Source organism: Dinoponera quadriceps, unplaced genomic scaffold (assembly GCF_001313825.1).
Source record: "Dinoponera quadriceps isolate SergipeBrazil2010 unplaced genomic scaffold, ASM131382v1 scaffold2551, whole genome shotgun sequence".
In the NCBI taxonomy this organism is placed as follows: domain Eukaryota; kingdom Metazoa; phylum Arthropoda; class Insecta; order Hymenoptera; family Formicidae; genus Dinoponera; species Dinoponera quadriceps.
In genome coordinates this window covers 157,682-180,474 of record NW_014556585.1, presented here as the reverse complement: position 1 = coordinate 180,474, position 22,793 = coordinate 157,682, and the positions used below count along the sequence as shown (strand labels likewise).

Genomic DNA, 22,793 nt, shown 5'->3' with positions numbered 1-22,793 from the left:
GTACGCGCGCCCGGATCACAATGCCGAGCCTCCAATTAGCCACGATATTTAGATTACGACGCGATCGGGCGAAACGCGCGTAGGATGCGATCGAGCTTGCCACAGCGTGTCGTCCGACCCCGACTAACGTCGCTGGTGCGAGTTACCCTCGCCAGCAAAGTGCGCCAGCCCTCGTCAGACATCCCCATTGAACGTATTATTCTCGTTCGTCGGTCCTTTCGACATCTCAATTCGCGAGGCGTCGAATCTCGTGCGGCGTAACTGATCAAAATGCGAATCAATTCAATTTCACTCTCGCGTTTGTTCCCATTCCGATCCTACAGAGTCCCTGAATTAGCAGGGATCGAATTGGTAATTTTTATCCTCAAACTGCCAACTTTCGTCGTCAAATTGTTTGGTGACTTTTATTATAAAGCGCTGAACATTAGGAAAGTAATGGTTATACGTTCATGTCACGTTCGCGTTTGGGAATATTTATGTAAGAAAAAACGCGAAGAATTAGTATGTTCGAGAGATCGCTTCGAGTGCACGCTTGCACGGAAAAAGAATTCTCTGTTTCTATAACTGAACAGAAATCGGACGAAAATTCAGATGCGGAAAATAATAATCTCTGTTATCGCAATCGGATGCGATCGTCTGAATATTCGGCTGCTTGAAGAGGATGCCAACGCCGATGACGAATTCGATAAGCGTCGATAACATAGAAGCGATTCTCAAAATGTTATGTTACATAGACGTTAACACGATCACGCTACTTTTTTGTATTTCTCGCACATATAAGTGCGACATAAATATAAATACGATGAATGTATGCTACTCTACTTCACCATATCTAACGGAAAGTCTAGCCAAGATATATAACAATTTTTTCTGCAAGCTCTTCCTCTCTTTTCAAACTTCTAAATTTCACTGAAACGGTATAAAAGTGTCCTTTAGTATTTTTCTGATTTGAACACTTATTGATTGATTCGGTATAAATTGCGGGATTTCTGTAAGGCAAATATTCAGGTAAATATTTACGTTAACTGGTAGCTGGAGATGTTTGTATTAAGAAATATTAAATCATTTTTACCACACACTAAGCAATGCCCCGATTCATTTTCACGCATCCTTTCACATCGTGAAAGGCATTTGCAATCCCGTGCAATTAACAAAACGTAAACTTTGCAGGGAAAAAAATCAGTATTCTACCGACAAAGTTCTCAAGCATGGCGTCCCCTCGAAACTCGGCTGAAATAACTGAGATAACTACGAACAATTGATTAAATAGAAATCTCCAGCAGGAATCTTTCCGTCCCCGCGACCGAGTTAGCGTCTGGTCGCGGATGGCGGAAAATCCGTTACACAAACCGAATTTCTTCTTCCGTCTGTGAGATTGCAGAAACACGACGGGGCGAGTTCTCCGGTCTCGCGTGGCAACAGCCGCGAAAAGCGGGTCGATCTCAGACTTACCAGTGTGTTAAGATCCTTATTCAAGTCCTCCAAGTTCGGCCCGGCCCCGTTTCGAGTTTGGGCGCGCACATTCGGCCCGCTGACGGACGCGAGGATACGCTTGCGATGCGCCGGCTTCTGGATCTCCAGTACTGCCGCCAGCTCGACCTCCCACACCCGTTTCACCCGATCCATGTCGGTGTACAGATGCTTCCTGAACGTCTCCGCGTAATTTTCCAAGTGAATGCTCTTCAGCCACTCCTCCACCGATTGCCCGTGACCGCCGCCACGCTTTTCCACTCGTTTGTTCAGCAAGCCGACCGCGTCCGCGATCACCGTCCGTTCCTGATCGCTGGTAATGCCCATGTCACGCAGATCCGACTCGTCCAACACGCCGTTCTGCAAGCGTCCAATTAATACGTTTTTCCTCGTGCGTGCCGATCACGGTGTGCTCTGTGCGCCTACTCACTATGAACTCGAGATCGTCGAAGCCGTAGTTGATAAAGAGCGACTCGTAATCCGCCAGGCCTAAGCTGGACAGCCACTGGCCCACGGACGTGGAGACGATCGGGCTGCTGCTAGTGTCTGAACTCAAACCTGAGACGTAGAAAATGGAATAGATATTTTCCTCCGGCCCGTCGGTGCGTGCTCCGGGAAGGAGAGATCAAAGTGGAAAGCTCGAGGGCGAGAAATTACGGTGGTTGGTACGCGACCGGGGAAAACGGCAACGCTCAATCTTGCCGCGCGAATCAGGAGTCCGCGAGTGCGTCGATCCGACGATCGGGGAAGCGGGGATAGATCAGGAAATCGCGCGGGATCGATGGAAACGGATAAGACCGGTGTTTCGCGGCGATTAGAGATTACCTAGCCTCGTTTGGAATTCTTTCTCGAGCTCACTGACGAAGACCGACTCTCGCACGAGGCCAGTTCCGAATGACGCCATGATCTCCGAGATCTTCGCCCATTCCTCCTGCTCGTCGAAGGGACTCATTATGCTGAGGGACTTCTCGTCCCTGTCGCGATCCCGGTCGGCAAGCCGAAAGGCGACCTCGCCGTCCTCGAGACGATCTCCACCCCCGCCGTCGCCGCCGCCGGTCCCCATCCCGCATGCGGTCTGACCGTAGACGTTCCGCAAGCGGCGCAAAGTACGCGGCCGTTCAGCCGTGACGGAACCCTTTAACAAACCTATTGGCACGCCGACAGATTACTATCACGCAACCGCTCTCCTTTCCCACGATCTGATACGATATCGCTCGTTCGCATGTGCATCTTCATACAGTGCTCTTAGAGGTCTACGATCTTAATGTCTATTCAATGTCTGTGTTGCTTCGGATGTATGTGTGTCGGATAAAATGAAAGAGTACATTTGCCAGAGTCGTTGCAATATCCTAACCGGCACCGGGAGATTTCACGCTCACGTTATTACGCAATTGTGTTTTCTTTCGTATGTTTTTACAAGTCTCGCACAAGCGAACGACGAATTTGATCGACTCGCGCGATTCTTGCGAAAATCTTCGAGTCGAATTGGCATACTTCAAAGTTTGCGCTGACTAGTGACTAGCTCTCGCTCGCTCTCCCTCCATCCCGCAATTTCGACAGCTCTCAAGCGCAGACATATCGACTACCTGGCGGTTTCCTCATAATGCATATGCAGCAAACCGGCGGATTTACAGATGCGTTGAATATTCATTGCAGATTCGTCATTGTTCGATGCCCCCCAATGGGAATTAGCCCCCGGAAGGCAATCAAGACTGTCTCGTGACACCGCGATCGTTAAGCAATTACGCCGACGCTCTTAACGGCGGGCTTTGCGATTTTGAATTAGCGACCGGGTAACATCGAGTGTGCTCGTAAGACTACACCGTGTCCCTCGTGTAAGGAGACCTCCGATTCCCGAGTGAAAAGGCGTCGAGGAGGCAAAAAAGGAACTTCGCATATTTGTCTATACGTAGTTTCCGGTGTGTCGATCGCGGGAGGAGGAGGGGAATATTCGCAACCTCTCTCTCTCTCTCTCTCTCTTTCTTTCCCTTCAAAGTAAAAATATTCAACATACGATCCCGTAGCTCTCGTCGTAATTTCCCCCTCAGGTACTCAGACGCCGCATTCCTTCGCGTCGCGCAAGTGCAAGTAATTTCCCCGATTTCCTCCTTTTCTCTCGTTCTTTTATCTCGGCCCTTCGCTCATTTATCACGGCGCCACGGCATCCCGCGTAAAAGAGGCGCTTGTTAGAGGCTCTGCCTCGCGGGCCCTTCAAGGACGATTCGTTGTTCGCGACAATCGGCGTCCCACGAGAGTGCGATAGAAATTCCCTCGTACGAATTCCGCAAATGAGGATTCACCGGCGGCACGGTGAAGGAAAGAAAAAGGAGCAATTTAAGTGGAAGCCGCGGATGTTCTTTCAAAGACGCCGTGTATCCCTCCTCCTCTTCCGCCGCAGGGAGCGCAAACACGCGCGACCATAATGAAAAGCTCATAAAAATATTAAACAGAAGCGAAGAGGCGAGGGAAAGAGAGAGAGAGAGAGAGAGAGAGAGTAACGTGTGCGCGCGTTACGAGAGGCAAACGTACGTAATTTTAATTAAAGCTCCATCGCGGAGAGCGTCGCCTGCTTACCGCCGTTCTCCAGCCAGCCGCGTTATATTATGTAGGCAGTTATTCAAGTCACATACATAAATTACTACATAAATCCTCGTCTTCCCCGTCCGCCGTTGCACTTGCTCCGGCCTTTAGCCGACACCAGATAAAACTTAACCGTCCGACTTGGCGAAAAGCGGCGACCGAATCTCCCTCGAGGGAGGTTCGACACGTCGGCGAATTCAGTGCGGATCGTGCGATCGTTTTCACGTCACGAAGGCGGAAAGTTGCGGAAACTATAGTGATTTTTCAGCTAATTAAGCCGGACGGCCACCGTCGATCAAACTCAACTCTGCATTTCGCAACATTTTAATGCGCGTGAATCTCTCGGTATCTCCGTCGAGATCATTAATCTCGCCCCTCTATTAGAGAAGCGCGTAACTTCCGCTCATCTTGACTTCTCCTTCTCCGCCGCCGAGGTCCCCGTGCGGTCCATTAAAGCGAGAGGACGATTCCGCGGGCGATCCCGCGATCCTCGCGGGCCGTAAACGTTAAAGCAATCCTTGCGTAAATAAGTGCGTGTGCCGCGTGAGTTCCGGAACCCCGCGGAAGAAAGAGACCGGCCGGATTTCAGTGGATATTAAAAATGTACGACCGTTACAAGCGGCTCGTAAACGATGCGCCGTTACATTTTTCAAATCTGTCCCCCTACCGCCGCGCAAGTGGATCGGCCTCGCGGTGGAGTTATTAAAATCCGCAATAAACCCGTTCGGTCTTACGCCGCGAGCCGCCGGATGGTGGATTGTGAAAGCCGAAGATAAACATCGGACTGCCCGCGAGGAACAGTGTTTGCCGGGAGTCGCGAAGTGCCGCGAATCTACTTCAATTTCACGGAAATTTCCTGGGAATCGATCTTTCTCGCTCACCAAGCGCGAATGTCAACGGCGTGTCCTTCTATTGATAAGAAAACAAACTCTGCCAATAATATGTAAATTATTATGTACAATTACTGTTATATAAATTGATATATAGAGTATCCCAGGATACCGCACGCGGGATACACCGGGAGATTCTTGGTACCGAATGAAAACATTTTTCGTACAGGAGCCATTCAACAATTACGTCACATCGCAAAGAAGAAGGGGGTCTATTAGCTTGCGTGAGTAAAGGTCATAAAACGTCACATTAGATGACATAACTTCAAATGTGGATATGCGTGGTTATCCACACGTTTGCATTCGTGATTTATTTGATGACGTATTGCTTACATAATAATTAGAAAACCTGTTAATAAACATATTTTGGTATTATGGTTACAATTTAGTTACATATTTTGGTTACATTTGATGCAAATTTTCAAGTTTTGACATGGTTTTGTGTTAATAATCGAAATTTTAATTTTTAGGTATCTGTTCTTTAAAAACGCGACTTTTATTAGTCAAATTATATAATTATATAATTATATAATAAAGTAATTAATCCAATATCAATTATATCAATTATATAATAAAGTAATTAATTTGTTTATTATATGCCTGAAAATTATTTGTATTTTAGGAAAAGATAGTAGCGTGCAGTCTAATAATTATTATATAGCCATAATATAGTTATAAGCTATTTTTTTAATTCTATATATCGGCCGGAAAAAGAAAATAATTCCACATGCCATGTAATATCGGAAAGAAACAAATATTTGTGATGAAATTATAATGAGAGGGGGGGGAGGGGAATGCCAAAATTTAGCATATATTAACATAATTGTTGAATGGCCCCTTATCAAAATGTCGTTCAAATGATAGTTTTTAAATAAAAGCTATTTAAATTTATCGAATTAACTAGGTTGCGCGTGAGTCAAAAGCAGAACTACGAAATATCACGAAAGCCATGTAGACTGTTTTTTCTCCCTCACAAAAAATTTTATTATGCAACTATATGTATCTGGATTTACCGCAATTTTGAATAAAATTGATTAAATAATTCATTAAATAATGTGTATAAATTATATTCCATCGATTCTTTTCAAGGCCACAAATATTTTTTTTTAAATTGTTGGAACAATACTTTGTGAAAAAATTATTTGTGCGTCATTTAAGCATGTTACATTATTATTTATAGTCGTTCTTTTAGTGATATCGGTAAGAAATTCATTCATATCAAATAAATACTATCTGAATTTAGCGCTATTTTGAATGAAACTTATTTGATACAAAAGAGTATTTTAGCGATGCCATTGAAAGAACGATAAATAAACAAATAAAGTAATATGCTTAAACAACAAGTAATTTTTACACGAATTGTATTTCAACATTTTTTAAATATTTGTGGTCTTGAAAAAAAAACCAACAGAATATTATTTATGTAAATTATTTATGTAAATTATTTATACAAATAAATTATATTCAAAAAAATAAAGGTCAATTCAAATATTATGCTTAGCTGCGTAACAAAAAATGTTTAGAAAGATAAAAGAAAAACAGCCTACACGACTCACGTGATATTTTTTCGTTGTTTTACAAAGTGCGTGCCTTACGCGCAATCTAGTACACTAATTCGATAATTTTGAATAGATGTCATTTAAAAACAATCGTTCGAATGGAATTTCGGTAAACGAAAAGCTACTTCGTTTGGTACCAAGAATCTCTCAATGTATTCCGCATACGATTATTCTAGGACCCTATATGTAAATGATGTTTATATTAATATATAAATTAATATTCACACGGTTATATTATTGATATCTACAAAATATTATTTTACACGTGTATATATATATATATATATGTTTTAATTAATAGTTTCGACAATATCATCTCGTCGAGAGATCAAACGCAGCTCTACGTTCACGAGGAAGTTTATTTCGGACACGCAAGTTTCGACGTTGCTCGATCACGAATGAAACTCTCCACGGATCGCCAGACGCCGCGGCGATCATCCATAAATTACTTCAGCCCTCATCCAATCCCACTGCCGTATTATCTGCCAACGACTTGTTCCATCTTATTAAGTAACAAAGACTCTGTGATGTTACTACCGTTCTCCTTACTCCGTGATCACGAAGATACCGAGAACCCGATTGATGCGTTAATGCTCGCCGTTGCCGTACGCCGCGAACTGCATTCGTCGTTCCAGTCGAATTAAATCCACGTAAGATCAATTAAATTCAATTGGCCGTAGGTGCGATGAATTCTTGGACGAGTTGCAGCTCGCGTGGAATTGTTCGTACGGTAGAAGCCGCGATCGGCGCGAGCGATAACGGTTGCGGCGGATAATTACCGACCTTACATATCGCCGGCGAATACAATATGAAAGAGTTCCGCGTTGAAAATTATTACCGCGGTGGATATTATTTCATAATTCCGCGGCACAGCTTTCTCACGCTTTACCGCCAACGAAGTATCGCGCGCTCATCCAGCGTACTTCAATCGATAAAGTGTATCTAAATGGCAGCCTCTTGAGACGGGTATCTTGAATTCTCTTCTATTGAAAAATATTAAGAAAGATCGTCTCTCGATAGATTCTCGTTCAATTATTATCATTCCCAAAGCAAACCGTATGCACGCTCGCGTTTCGTAACTCCTCCTCGTCTGGCTGGCTCGCTCTGCGGATTATCTCTCGAAGATAATCGTTATCTGCATCAAACAAGAGGCGTGTCGCGGCCGATTGCCGTATCGGTTTTCCGCGTGTTCACCGCCGATTACACGGTAATCGCTAATTAGTCGCGCGATCTTTTCAGCTGTGCCGTCGATGGCCGATGCTGCTATTGACATTGAAACGAACGTAACACGCAAATTCACTTCGTGGAAGACCTTCGTTATAGGAAAGTGCTAATGCTAAAGCGGACGAGAGCCGAATGAGAATTATGCCCGCGATTGATGTGGGTTCGGCTGGAAAACCTTCGGCGGTTTCCGTTCTGATGTTGCGCGCTGCTCGATTATTCATGGTAGAAGTCTCGTGAAATCGATTTTAGACAATCCAGATAATTCGAACCTAGATAATTCGTTTAATACGCACGTTTCACGTGCGACTACTTTCACAGGCATTAACTTTATATCATCGAATCTCGCGTTGAAGATGGAAAAAGAACATCATACTTTTATTCCCGTGTATTTCATATTAATTCATAGAGTGAACGTATAATCTGAGGGACTGAGTCATTGGATTCATCAATTGTCAGTTAATTAGCTCAATCTGTAGTTTTAGCTAATACGAAGAGAAAGAGAGATAGAGAGAGAGAGAGAGGGGGGGAGAACTCGTTTTATTCACGAGTCGTACCCAACTTTAGTTTTTATACGCATATATACACACAATCTACACGGCAGCATTATTTTACATCGTATTCATTAAGCAGTGAAAGCAGAATTTTAAAACAATAACTCTTGTCATATACGCCTGGGAAAATATTTTTGTCCAACCGTGAAAATGCGCGGGGTTATATCGTCTAGTTGAAATATCGCGCAGAAATATCGCGTGATTTTTACCATTCGCCACATAATGGATCGGTTAATAAGCGAAAAATAGAACATGCCCCCGTGCTTTTGCCGTGACATAATGCGTTTGTTCTCGATATCACGTGTGTGCGTCTACTCTACACTCATATAGCCGATATTATAACGTAACACTTACTTACGGCAAGACGTGTGTGCCAGAAGTAAAGATAGAACGCCGTCTAAGAATAACAGAATCGCGAGTTCAAAATAAACGGGGCGAATAACACTCGGCGAAAGTCCCTTGTTATATATATACACAGCTCGGCCGTTAGAGCGATCAGTCGCGAGATCGATAAACCGGGATCTCTCTCCGACGGGAGAATCGGTTGGAAATCCCATAAGAAATGCGAAAAGCGACGTTGCGAGCGCGGCGCGGGACCGACTTGCAAAGTGGTGAAACGACGCGTATAATTTGGCCGATGAATTTAAAAAGAGAGTTCTGAGGTACGTTTTTAATAACACCTTCTCAAAACTAATAGGCTGAATAAGCGCGGCAAAAACCTGTTTCGCTCTACGTAAGGCTCTCTTTGTGTACCTTTCTCCTTTTTTTATATGTCCACATTTCCCATATAAGGAGCAGAGAGAGAGAGAGAGAGAGAGAGAGACGAACGCGCGCTCGGATCTCTAAATAGAATCGGAACAATTCGTCGTAGTGAAATCAAGTGAAACTAGATCGCGCGTCGCATTCGCGCATCCGAGATACCAATAAGAGAATCGCAAAGATGTTCCCGCGCAGGAAAGTAACAACAATACCACCGTGCGAGCGTCAAACACGTTACACTCCGTACATTCGATTCGCTCGCGTTTTTCCAGCTACTATCGCCCGCCGCAAAAGCCTGACATCTCGGACAGGTGCAAGCTAAAAAAAAACGCTCCCCCACTCCTCTTACTCGGCCTCTCGTGACGCAATTGTCGAGGACAAGCTATTATAACATCAAGCAACGTAACGAGCAACAAGTATCGCGCTTTTTTGCGAGGCACGCCAGGAACTTCGGACACGCAGGTTTCCTACGAGAGTGCACGTGGCATGACAGCAGGTACACGCACTTGTGCACACACACACACACACACGTGCGACGCGCGCACGCACGACTCGGGCATATGCACACATAGAGAGAGAGAGAGAGAGAGAGAGAGAACACATACCCACGGACGCAAAAGTCCACCGTCTCCCCCCTATCGCAGATGCTACTCCGATGTCCCTTCCTCGTCCCGCGTCCCTCAATGTCGTCCGCCTCTTCCTCCCCGTTTCATTTCTCTTTCGCTCCAAGTAGACCTCATCGCGCGTCTCTTGCTCTCTCCGCGGAACACGCACGTCCCTCGGAATGCTCTCACTCCGACCAACGGGCGAAACGACCGTCCGGCAACAGTTCGATAGTTCTCCGAGACGACGACGACACGCCTCGTGGCGCACGATCCACCTGTGTCCGATCGATCGTCGCCGAGGAACACGCGACACTGAGAAAACGATCGTCCGAGCACGCTCGATCGCTCGAGCTATCACGAGATCGTTCCTCCCACCGCGCCGCGCTGGAGCACGTGAGCAAGGCGCCGCTTACGAATCGGCCGCAGGATTCCAGGTGGGATTCCGCGGGATTCCGGCCGAAAGTTCGTTCCGGGGCTCACGGGCGAGCGTCGGCCAAGTTGGACCGGCGACGGTATCATCCGCCTCGGAGACTTTGCTCCAGTTCAACCGGTATTCGGTTAGCGCGAGCAAAGACGTGGGAGCGCGCGGACTCCGCCTCGGGTCGACGTCTTCCCGATCGGAAACGTCAGCAGGTACACCACTTGATTCGCCAAAGGTCGACCGGGGTCAAGCGGGCCTACCTACTCAAGGTCGTATCGCGGCCGGCGATCGACACGTCCCAGCACAGTCGGATACGGGTCAAAGAACGATAAGATTACCGTGAGGGGGGAGATCTCGAGTCTCCGATCGCGAGGGATTTCGCAAAGAGATTACTTTGTTTCCACGGTGCACTCGGTCGGAGAGAAGGAGACATCGATGATTGGACGCGCGACGATAAGCAAACTCGCGTAAACTTTCGGAGCACGTTCGCGGAGCTCGTACGGCGAGAGAGAATCGGTCAAGCGATGTACGCGTCGGACTCCTCGGTGCGCCACGAGTCTGGTTAACGAGACGACTAATTCGAACGTGTTAGGTCCACGAGGAGGAAGGAGGTGGTCGCGCTGGTAGCGGTGGTGGTGGTGTAAAAGGCGACGGGGAAGGAGGAGAGAACGGACCTCGGTCCTCGCCACCCGCACTCCCGCCCGACAATAATACGCGCGTGCGAGAGAAAGAGAGGGACGAGAGGAAACTGAAAAAGAAAAAACGAGACAGAGAGAAGGAGAGAGAAAGAGCGCGCGCGCGCGATGTCGTGCATGTGTGAGACCGAGGGAGCGATCGTGATGGTCGTGTCGGTGGACGGCCCAGCGCGTTAGCAGCATGGAAAGATGACCTCAGAGATGGGACTATCACTATCCGGGACCCCGGGCCGAATTATGCCGCTCGTTGGACCACCGATGCTGCTGGGGTGGAGGACCTTTTCAACCTGGTCTACCTACCATCCTGCCAACCGGAGCTCGATCGTCCACCTTTTCTTCGGATGCGTACCAACGCGCGGCGCAAGTTGCACGAGAAATTTATTTTTGCATAGACCACGAACGTTACGTCAGTTACGTAACGAAGGAACGTGAGAAAAGAGAGGAAGAGAATAAAAATTTGCGGATAAAAAAGGAGGTCATTCGTTTGTTCACGATGGTTGCTTTCCGGCAGGAGTCACGAGTCTATTTGTATCGTCATTCGTCTTGATTTCGCGTTTGGTAGAGACAAGGATAATAGATGATATAATTAGGACTTGTTGACGATTTGCGTCTTTTCCTGAACATCAACCGGTATAATCTGGTTTGGCGGTCAGTTTATCGAGATATTTCGAACGAAAGCCGCGGAGCGAATATTTCTTACCAAAAATCTCCGACTTCGCTATTATCATCACGGTGTGACGATAGGAATGACGATAAGTTCGTAACGATGATAAGTTTACAGAGAGATACGGAAGCGGTGTAGTGATCTACCTGCCACGGTGGAATAGTTTCATGGAGAGAAACGTTCTCGCGGGGAAACACGATAGAGTTCCGCCGCACAAATTCGCAAATAAAAATAGATCTCTTTGAGCGGCCTACGTGAAACTGACTGCACGACTGTCACGGTTTAAAGCTCCGGAAAGGGCTCTCCTCTCACCGGGACTTCCATCGACCAGTCCATCGACGTTCGACGGACATGACCTGCCTTCCTGAGGTACGTCCGCATCGCGAACGTGACGTACCGAAACGAAACATTCGATTGTGTCGGATTCGGTTAGCCGTGCCCGTACCCCTTTGTATTTTTGAAAAAAAAAAAAAGAAAAATAACAGGGGAGGAAAAAAGATTCGGCGGCCATCCGGCTGTGATGCCGAGCCGCTGGTGGTCGGCTTAAAGCTGAAAGCTACTGTTTTCCAGCGCGCTCGCGTGCGATTACAAGGTATCTCCGTCCGTACGCATAATTGGCATGCCAGCGACAGTAACCGTGATTTCACATTCCTCCGCGCTTTCACGCACGAATCGTCCCCTCCTCCTTACTATCTCTCTCTCTCTCTCTCTCTTTCTCTTTCTCTCTCAGTCTACCTTTCCTTTCTCCCTACCTCCCGTCAGCGAAATATTTCAATTTGAAATCCGCGGAAAGTAATATACAGAAGAATCGAAGAGGTGTCGGTTCGTATTCTACTTAGGCCCGCGTTTCGAGCCGCGCGAGATTCCGCGGACGAGTTTAACGATGTTAAGTTTTATTCGCAGTCAGGCTGGTTTTAAGGGGGATCTCGGGAACCGTGACACGAACCTGGCGAGAAGAACCGAGTGACATAGACGCGGTGAATACCATCGAAGCGTCGATTGCAGATGGCGGAGGCCTCAGTCCCAGCTGACCGATCATTGTCATGATAATGAATCCGAATAGGGAAAAAGGCGAAAGCGACGTCGCCGGATGAAGCACGCGCGGTTCACGGACGTCTAATTACCGCGGTGTATCCCATCGTCGCGGCGTCTCGCACACTTCTCCGACTTGTTCGAAATTCTGACAGCACGTGTCCCGTTCGACGTTCGGTTTCTATGCTAATTTCCCCGACACAATGAGGAGAGGCGCACCTCTCCGCGACGCCGGTCGACGACGTTCTTTGCCGTAGCGCTACATTGCGCGCACAATAGAGCGCGTTATCTCACGCGCGACAAACCGGTGCCGGGGCGTCCGACGAGTTCATTAATTGGCTTTTCTACCGAGACTTCCCGGAGGTCATGACTAACCGCGTTCTGAACTCGATGAAATGCGTGTGACACGCATCAAAATGCCACGCATTGCGCGCGCGCGCGCACAAACACACCGTACGGCGCGGGAGAGACTTTCCCACCGCAATTAAGTCTCAGACGAATGCTCATTTTCTCAACAAGACCGGTCACACGTACCACACCAGACCGGAGAGAGGCTCGGCGACGTTGTCGCGCGATAAGAATTCATCCCGTGGACGTTATCCTTATTGTGACGTGTCAGTGTATGCACACTGCGTACTTTGCGAAATCACCGCTCACGTCGGATCGTATCGACGGTGTGTGAAAAAAAAGAAACGAGAAATTTTACAAGAAACGATCCAATTACCGATTGGCTAATCGCCGATTAAGGTCACCACGACGAGGTGACTCTTTCCCAACGGCCGTTCGACGACTATGATCGTTCTGTACGTCCACTTATCACCGTCAACTACCGCGAGTATGTACGCCGCCGGATTAATCGATGGAGTCGTCGACGCGACAAGTTCGTATCGAACCGGAGTATTAAACCACCAAAAGAACGATGCGACTCGGTATCGCGTGAGTCACATCCCGCGATCCACACATTCCTGCGTGATGTCATAATGCGGCTCGCACAGACACACGCGTATACGCATATACAGTCGCGCGTACACGCGTCGCTGTGCGTCAAACGGCTGGCGGGAAATAAACGGGGCGAAGTAATTCTCTTTTCTTTTCTAAAGTCGAGTCACTGTTACCGCGTAAACGCGCGATACGGGCTCGCACGGTAATGACGACGTCGTGCACGCCGGATCGTCGAATTCACCGGCTTTCGACACCGTCGAAAATAACCCTAATCGGTCGAGATAAACTTGCGTAGAGCGATATTTAACTAATTTGTTTCCACTTTTGTTGTACGAAAAAAAATGTTTTCAGGAAAGGCTAAATATCCATAGATAATATTCTCCCAGAATTTTTCTCCCACTCGATTTTGTGACCAATTTTAATATCAGATTAAAATACTCGCCAACCTAATTACAAATATATATATATATATATATATATGTCTTAAGATGTAGCTATTCACCATTGCAAAGAAAATGGACTCGAAAAGTTTCAATCCTGACAGATGAAATAATCGCCGTCTGTCGGGATTGAAATCTCTGGAGTCCATTTTCTTCGGAACGACAAATGGCTACACCTTCGGACATTTATATTTGTAATCAGATTGGCGAATACTTTAACCTACGATACGAAAATTGAGTACAAAATCGAGTGGGGAAGGAATAGGGAACATCTTAGTACTAGCGATATTCTTTTCATAAACTCATTCGGAGAAATGCGGGAAAGCGGTTAATTATGTAAATCCATTTTCCAACTGTCACATATAATTTTATCCTCGAACAATCTTTCTCCCAGTTACTAAACGCATGCATATATCGCGATATATTTTTACCGGGAATAAACACGGCATTTCAAACGTTTAAATCCGTCGTTCTCAAAACGTCCCTGTTACCCGCGTGCCCTTTTTCGGGAACAAGCCGCTTAATTGCGCCCATCGTTGTGGAACCATCTAAATTAATCGTTGAGCAATAAATGCGGAGTTTTACGTAGTCAATCGAAGGCGAAGCGCGATCGCCGGTTCAACGGTCGTTGCCGAATGGAAAGCGTCGCTAATGGCAAAGTGCGCAGCGCCGCGTGATTTATGGAACTGCCAATAACGAGTGAACGTAACTAATGAAGGATGACCTTTCGTAACGTCCGGTGGAATAATAATCCTACCGTAATTTGTTGTATACGTGTGGCTCATTATGCCAACATAATTTTTCAACGTAAGCAATTCAAGAGTTAGACTCTAACCGGTCACGTGTTCCTTCACGACGCGCGACGACGAAGAAATGGGACGGACACTGAGCGTTATCGAGTGCATCGTATGCGCCATCGCATGCGATAAATAAGGTCACAAACAAGAGGTCGCCTATCTCGCGCCAATAACAGTTGAATTTCGCCGCGCTAAATCCGTAATCGCGGAACGGAACGGGGGGGCAGCAGGGGGCTTATAATTCCGCGCATAGAGTTTACTGTACTTCCTGGCGGCGATGGCGACGACGACAAAGGCAGCCACGGCTGCTTCCCGTTACGGTCATAAACGGGACACAATAAGAGACGTTAACTAGCCACGAGAAAGCGCACTCTGCTTCTGCTCTTTGCGTTACGAGGTGGTTCGATGACTTTTTCACCGCGGGTCAGAGCCTAGAAATATTTATCGACGATCTGTGAAGTCAACGATCTAACTCGCGAAAAGTTTTGTTCCCCCCGATAATTAGATAGCTTCGTCTCTTCGCTCGTCATGATTTACTCTGACAAAGGAAGTATTTACATCATTGTTGACGAAATATATAGTCAAGCAGAACCGGTCGCAAAAGGAGAAACGTTCGGTTGAGAAGCGAGTTGAAAACGCGAAAGCGATACGGAAGAATATCGCTGTGTAAACAGGTGTGTTCGAGTAGATAGCACCTAACAGACAACGGATAAATTGTAAGAAGCGAAAATCGATTAATTGAGATTATTCGCGTCGAATTAGCCTGCCGTGGCATTCGTCGGTTACAGTTACAGCGCACGAGAAACGGTCGTATTCGTGTGTGTGTACGCAATTGGCGTATCTCATTACGAGTTTGCGCTGCGGAGAACGCATGGCTAGCTTGTATCCACTTGTGACGTTCACCCTACCGGATGTCACGATGTCGCTCGTCTTACTACGTAAGCAAGATGTTAACGTTCCCGTCCACCTTCCAGCCAAGTGTAACGCAATTCGCATTAAGACACTCCATAATTGCTATTAAAATAGAATCTTCAATGTGACAGAGATATCCGCAAACCCGATATTAACCGGCGATAAATTTTTGCCCGTAATAACAAATATGAATGAATACAAATACTAAATAATAATAAATGAGGATAAAGAGAATACGCGAGAACGACACAGTTATGAGGCCGATTGATTGGCGAAGTGAAATAATCTCGAGTACAAGAAATAGAACAAATATAGAGATAGAACACAGACGAAAGAATCGGCCTTATCTTTATCCCGAGGAAATGTGCTTGGGTAAACCTACGGTATCGATAAAAAAATGAATTTTGATAGTGCAACAGACTCTTATCAGTATGTACTACGTTCTCATGTTCTCCACCTCGACTTTCCACATGCTGGCACGAAATGTGAGAAGATATTTCGCGCAATCGCATCGCGCCGCTCATGCGAGCCTTACGAGAGATGCACGCCGCGATGTCTCCGCAAAGTAATCGTTTCGAAACGGAGAAAGAAAGTCGATCAAGAATTCCCTCGCCGAGTATGTTACACAATTCGTCATTATGTGTCACACAGGCGACGAGAACGGATTAGCATGATAGATTGGCGGTCTACAGCAACGAACACAACGTGTCATTCGCGGAGACTCACCTTGCTCCAGTTTCGGCTTTATCTATTGCCGCTTTACACACCATGGTATCCTCTTTTGCATACGAGTCTCTCAGCTGCACGCTTCATACTCACGCAGGACATGACAAATATACAGTGTCAGACCATCACGCAGACTCGACTAAGAATCACATATAATATCCAGAGTATGCAGCCATAGAAGTTAAACAACGAAATCGCAAAACATGCACAGATTTAAGATGTAAACGCAGCGCGATCCCTCACGCAATGTCACAAATAAATATCCTGTCTGCCGAATGCGTATTAACTCTCGCCGCATATTTACACACGTTGGGTTAATCGTAAAACATCACTGCATATCTTACAATTACAATTACATCGGATAAAAGGTGTCGAAAGGTGTCAGCTTAAATATCATGGATTGTACAAAAACTTACCACCAAAATAAGCTGTATATTTTTTACACAACTACAGCTTTTGTACAGCTATGAAATGTCTGTCTCGGGATGTACAAATAAGACGTCGATGGAATAAATTCATTACTGGTCGAATAGAATATTATTCACATATGTATATGTACATATATATATATATGATTTCTTTTTTTAATGTAACTTCGTCTCGGAGGAAGAAAAAATTCTACTTTGTTCGAATCGAAGACATTCTGTCGCGTGTGGGATGGGATCATCGGAGAAAAAGTAAATTCTAAAATATCGCTTCGCGACACACCGTACTATAATAATAACCAAGGGCAACGAATCTGCAAACCGCTACGATATTATGAAGGACCAAGAAACTTAGCGAAAGCTCTGAGGAGAAACAGAAGCGACAAAATGACTCAAGACATCGCATACAATAGCAGCATAACGTTTATTAGCACATCAAGGATGTTATAATGCACTATAATTGCTTAAATTTAAAATGTAAATATATATCGCGCATATTCGTATAGTTTTATATACGTATACAGGTGTGTGTGTGGAATCGTTATAATACTTAGACGAAGCATTTGACGCAAAGTAAAATATAAGATCAAACGCAAAACAGGAATGTATAATATATTTTCTCTTATATCAGACCGAATTTTGGATGCGTCAAATGAGATCTCTCATTGGTAGGATCTCTCATAAACGCGTTTTAAGCGTACTTGAAGTATCCGGAAGATCGTAAGGCTGATGACGACTTAAATTTAATAATTCGTAAGTAGTTTGCGATTAAAGGCGGCATTTGTTGCGCTTAAAGTAAAATATGCGCGATAGGATTGTATCATTTTATCATTATTATATATCACCATTATATATATGCTGCGAAAAATGTGTAATTTGTATATATATGATAAGGATAAAAATTGTCGTGATCTAATTGATACTTGTAATATCGTTAGATATGATGAGACATTCAGAGCGAAAGAAGATATAATATTCAGTTCTAACCACGCTACAATAGTATATTTTGGATATGTTTCGTATCGTATACTTAACATTAGGAAAAGGAAATACGAGAATCGAATATATATATATATCTCTAATGACTTAATAAAAGTTTCGTGGTAATTCTCAAAACATATCTACCCCGCTACAGCAACAACTCATTATATAAATATTATATATATATATATATATATATATATATAGGACACATCTCTACTTATATTCAAAAAAAAAATATATATATATATATATATCCGCTTATAATTTTCATTACAAAACATAACAACTTTCTCCTATCCTTCCATGTAACTCCCAGTCTTTTGGATTCTCAGTTCGAGTTCCTCTCACAAGCGTGCCTTTCTTATAATCGCTTTGCTTTGCGTTAAAGTGCACACATTCGGCATGCAAATGTTGCTGCGTCCTTCGCGATTCACCGGTACAATCTCGAGCATCCACGATTAACCAACTATTAGAAACGCATTATGTATAAAATATATGTTATAAAATAATTAAATTTCATCGAATCCTAACAACGCGAGATAAACGTACCGAAAAACGTGTATAATAACATATAGTAGTAGCCGTAACTCTGTGCATTAACTGATATTGTCCGAATGATCAAACATCAACTAGCGATTATACATCAACGACGACCCTAGACGATAAACTTTAACGGACTAGCTAGCGATATTCACCACTTATGTCGATTAATATACGACGCAATCGAGACTTGACTCGTCCCTTTTTTTCGTAAACACTCTCGCGAGACCGATGCGAAAGGTGAGAGTGGAAGATATGTAATAACAGCGAAACTATCGATATGTACATCATACATACACACACTGGTATCGTGTAACAAGATAATGATACTGACAATCTAAGGAACTATTTACTCTCTAATCGTAACATGCGCAAATTCCCTAATACCTTTTAACCGTTCCTACGCGACGAGAGGCCGAAGTTAACGCACCGTTATCCGGGATTTCGACGAATTATCCTTTCCCCCGGGCTGCGAAGGACTCTTCGCCTAATCCATTAGATTAGCCACCGAATAACCGCCAATAACCGGGAGCACCGAGCCTGGCCCGAATAACGAACTCGGATCGTTAGCTTTTTGCGCAAACGATTGTGCTTGCGCGGCACGTCTTTCGCCTAGCGTCGGCAAAGATTGAAGCCCAGACCTGACGGATTTTATTACCACAGGATGTGGGGACCGCGCGCGTTTCCGCGTTTTCGAGACGTGGAAGCGGAAGAGACGCGCTATCGGCTTCATATCGGCGCGGCCAAAACTCGAGGAAAAACAGCAAAATTCCCGATAAAACAGACCGCGAACTACTTCCCACCCCCTCCAGCAATGACGGTCGCAGCACGATCGTCTCGACCAATTCACTTTCTTCTCGGTGTTCCTGACGCTAAAGTACGTCCGGCTCGATCAAGCCGAGGAAGATCTACGTCGCGCGGAACATTCTCTCTCTTGCGGGGAGAAAACTGCCTCGTGTGATTTATCTGTTCTTTCGGGAGCAGGACCCGGAAGGTTCGTTGTGCGCTGCGGCGTGTTGCAAAATGGCGAGTGCGCGAATGCGATAAAACACTTTAATACGGATAACGGAGATATAAATATCGTATATATATATATATATATATCGAAGCGATGAAACATCGTACGGCCATACACGAGGCATATAGACAACTCTCTAATAGATAACTCTCTAGATACTTCGAACTCTTGATACTATATTAACTCTATTAACTCTAGTAGTTCGAGTTTTATTTTGCGCGTGATAAGGGAAGCGCGTCTCCTCCAAAGCTTTCTTATTATTTATCGTTATCGACAATGCGAAGCAATTTATGCGAACTCAGGTAATGTCAGCCATTTGACTGCTACTTGTAATAAAACTTCAATTGCGAACACAGTGTATATATATATCTATATATAAATGCTCTAAGAATATATCTTCTAGATGTTACGACGCGCAGGCCAGCTGCTTCTAATTTTTGTACATTTCGCCGTACGAATAAGGCCCGTGTTGTAATACTTGAACTGGTGTCTCTCGTGTCCACACATCGGGGATCGAATGTGCGCGGAAAAGCGGAATCGGGAATGAAAGCTACGGTAACCGGTTTCTGTTCACGGCACCCATTGTTGTTGTACGTTCGCCTTCGAACCTTCCAGGCCGCGATACAAGGATACACCGTGCCCTCGACACTCGAGCAACCGTGAACACATAAGTATAGATAACAATGAGTCAGGGACGAAGGCAGCCTAATACATACTGGGAATCATTGCGAACATTAACACCGTGACTGTCAGAGGTGCCACCACTATACATATGTACAACTCGCCTCATACACACGCTTCCCGTTGTTTCCCGTCGACCACACGCGGACACGATTTATGCCGTCGCTTTAAACGCGAGAGACCTGCTCTAGAGAGTGCGTGTCCCCCAAAGAACGTCCCAGTCGTCACGTTAGCGGTGTTTCAGGCAGACGGTAAAAAGACAGAGACGTAACACAACGGTTATGCATGTACACGTGGGCAGAAAGAAGCGTCATGCGGTGCAGCCAAGCGTGCGATGCTGTTTACCTGCGAAGGGCACGTCGCCGAAGTATTCCTCTACGTTGTCCGTGGACATGCTCTTGTCGGAGAGAGACACGCTGGAGAGAGAGCCGCTGGACGCGTCCAGCGATCCACCGGCGGGAAACTGCAGCAGATCTTCGTCCGTTTCCGTTTCCATGTCGCGGGATCTTCGCTTGTACACCTATCGACAGATCAACGTCTTTCGTGAGGAAAGAGCGACAACTCGCTCTCTCTCTCTCTCTCTAATTCTTTAAATTGTCTTTCTCTATTTATATACATACATACACGCATAGTAAATATTCATAGAGGCACCCATAAGTAATGTCATTTTTTCAGATTGAATAAATATTGCCACCTTGTTCGTGGATTATTATATAATCTATATAATTTATTAACATTTATAGTGTGCTTATTACGAAATTTTGAAAGAATTTGAGTGTACCGTTAAAAGTGGAAGGCCAAAGTTTACGAGTTTCGAAAGAGTAACTGCCACTAGTAACAGTCACGAGTGCCACTAATTCTGTTTATCATAGTGCTTTGGATATCAGAACGTGTCAGTATTGGTTTAAAAAATTTAAAAACGGTTTCAATCTTTCCGACGGACCAAAATTTAGCTTAGAGATCTATTGAATTTGACAAGGATCTTGTGTCGGCTGAAATTGATGCATTAGCGACAAAGCTTAAAACATCATGGTCAACAGTGCAACAGTGCTTGAAATAACTGAACAATAAAATAAAATTTTGTACAAATATCAAAAAGCGACATTAATTATGGGTACTCCTAATATTTAGAAGATTCTCACACGTAACAATCTCGTTATATTCATTTAATCATGATTCTCAATTTTCTCTGTTTCTTCTGTGACCCTCCGTTAGTCGCAATATTTTTTACCCGTAAATGACAGCAATGTATCTCACAGATACACTAATTTCCCCATTATTTTGATCTGCTTCTTGAAATAATTTTTCATCAGCACTCGGCTAATAGACCAGGCACTGAAGTACATGAAAAGCAATGAAAAACAAATTGACAAATATTAGGATACTATTTATTGGATATTGCGACTAATGGAGAGTTGAGATTAAATTACAGTTAATGGAAAGTCTAATAATAATCAAGATAAGGATAAGGATAAGGATAAGAATAAGAATCAGGATAAGGATTATTAAGATTATTTTGCACTAGCGAAATTATTTTTAAAATCATTATCTGTAGATCTTAGGGTATTAGTGAACAAGAGTACGATTGCGCAAAGAACGCTTATATATTTGAGTAATATTCTTTTTACGTGCTTGACGGAACGTGCACGCCCGCAGACTTTCGATCCAAAATTTTTTGTATCATTGCTATAAGTTCTAAGAGGAATAGTCCTTAGGACAGAATAAATACTCTACTCTACAATCCTTGGCCATATTATTAAACGCATTTTGATTCTATAATAAAATACAGGTTAGAAGGAGAAGAAAAACTACAAATTTTATGTTCGCTCGATTAAAATAATTTTCGGCGTCAAATAGCGCTTTTATCTCTGCAACCTTCCGAAATGTCAAATCACCTGTTTTACACATAATTTTTGTAAATAATATTAATATTTTTCACAAGAACATTAATTTTTCTAGTTAGTAAGGAATTTGGAGTTTCAAGTCACAAATAAACAAAAATAAAGTAAAACAAAATTTTAATTGACACGTACTCAAAACACGTCTGTTCCCGTTAATATCAACAATGTAACTAGCGCGGGTTCATATTTGTTCAAGGCCATTGTAACAGCCAAATGGCGTCATAAAAAAATACCTTTTATAGAATGATGGTTCTTTAACATAATTCGATCGATAGATGAGCCGTATCATAAAACTGGTCCTCGAAAGTCAATGAAATGTAAAAGAATTAAAGTGCGTCTAATAATATGGCCATAATTATACTTTCTTTCTCCTCTCGCGCTCTCTCTCTCTCTCTCTTTCTCTTTCGTAATTCCGCGATTACGCGTCGAACACGATCACACCGATGCGCGGAAGATAGGAAGACGAGAGGAAGATAGCTCGATATCGTGTACGTTTTTGCGTTTTTTAATATCTACCATGCAAAATCGCGCTGATCACGTTGTCGGATTTATGACAGTTGCGTTTTACAATTTGCCCGCGACCACTATTACTCTGGCGTATCGCCGTTATCGCGAGATTGTCAACATTCGTATTTTATACACGGATATTTACAGTCGATATAAAAATTCCCCCCGCGTGCCGCCGCCGCACCGCGCGGCGCGGTGGTAGCAGATCGCACGATGGAAAAATGAAGCCAATCCTATCGCGATGAAAATTTATTGGAACGGAACGTTCGCGCAGGCACGCGAGAAATATACCATGTAAATCGGAGGGAAAATAAATACGCGTGGTCAACCTAAAGCATATTTATATATTCGAATAAAAATCAGGTATACCTTTTGACATTAATTCTTTCGATTCCGCTGACGGCGAGTCATAAATGACAAATATAATATGATTTTTCCAGGCACTCTCTCGAATTTTATGATGCAACGCG

At 44.5% G+C, this 22,793-nt stretch overlaps 1 protein-coding gene across 2 annotated transcripts in view; it reads right to left on the bottom strand.

Annotated features, from left to right (window-relative positions):
* Positions 1 to 22,793, bottom strand: part of LOC106747898 (ankyrin repeat and SAM domain-containing protein 1A-like) — a 55,839-nt gene that overhangs the window by 5,628 nt on the left and 27,418 nt on the right. For both annotated transcript variants that reach the window (XM_014625896.1, XM_014625897.1), the window contains 4 exons: positions 20,261 to 20,435; positions 2,296 to 2,616; positions 1,901 to 2,028; positions 1,453 to 1,830 (listed from right to left, as the gene is read on the bottom strand). In XM_014625896.1, the coding sequence (XP_014481382.1) occupies positions 1,453 to 1,830; positions 1,901 to 2,028; positions 2,296 to 2,616; positions 20,261 to 20,435 (1,002 nt within the window). The remainder of the gene's footprint in view (positions 1 to 1,452; positions 1,831 to 1,900; positions 2,029 to 2,295; positions 2,617 to 20,260; positions 20,436 to 22,793) is intronic.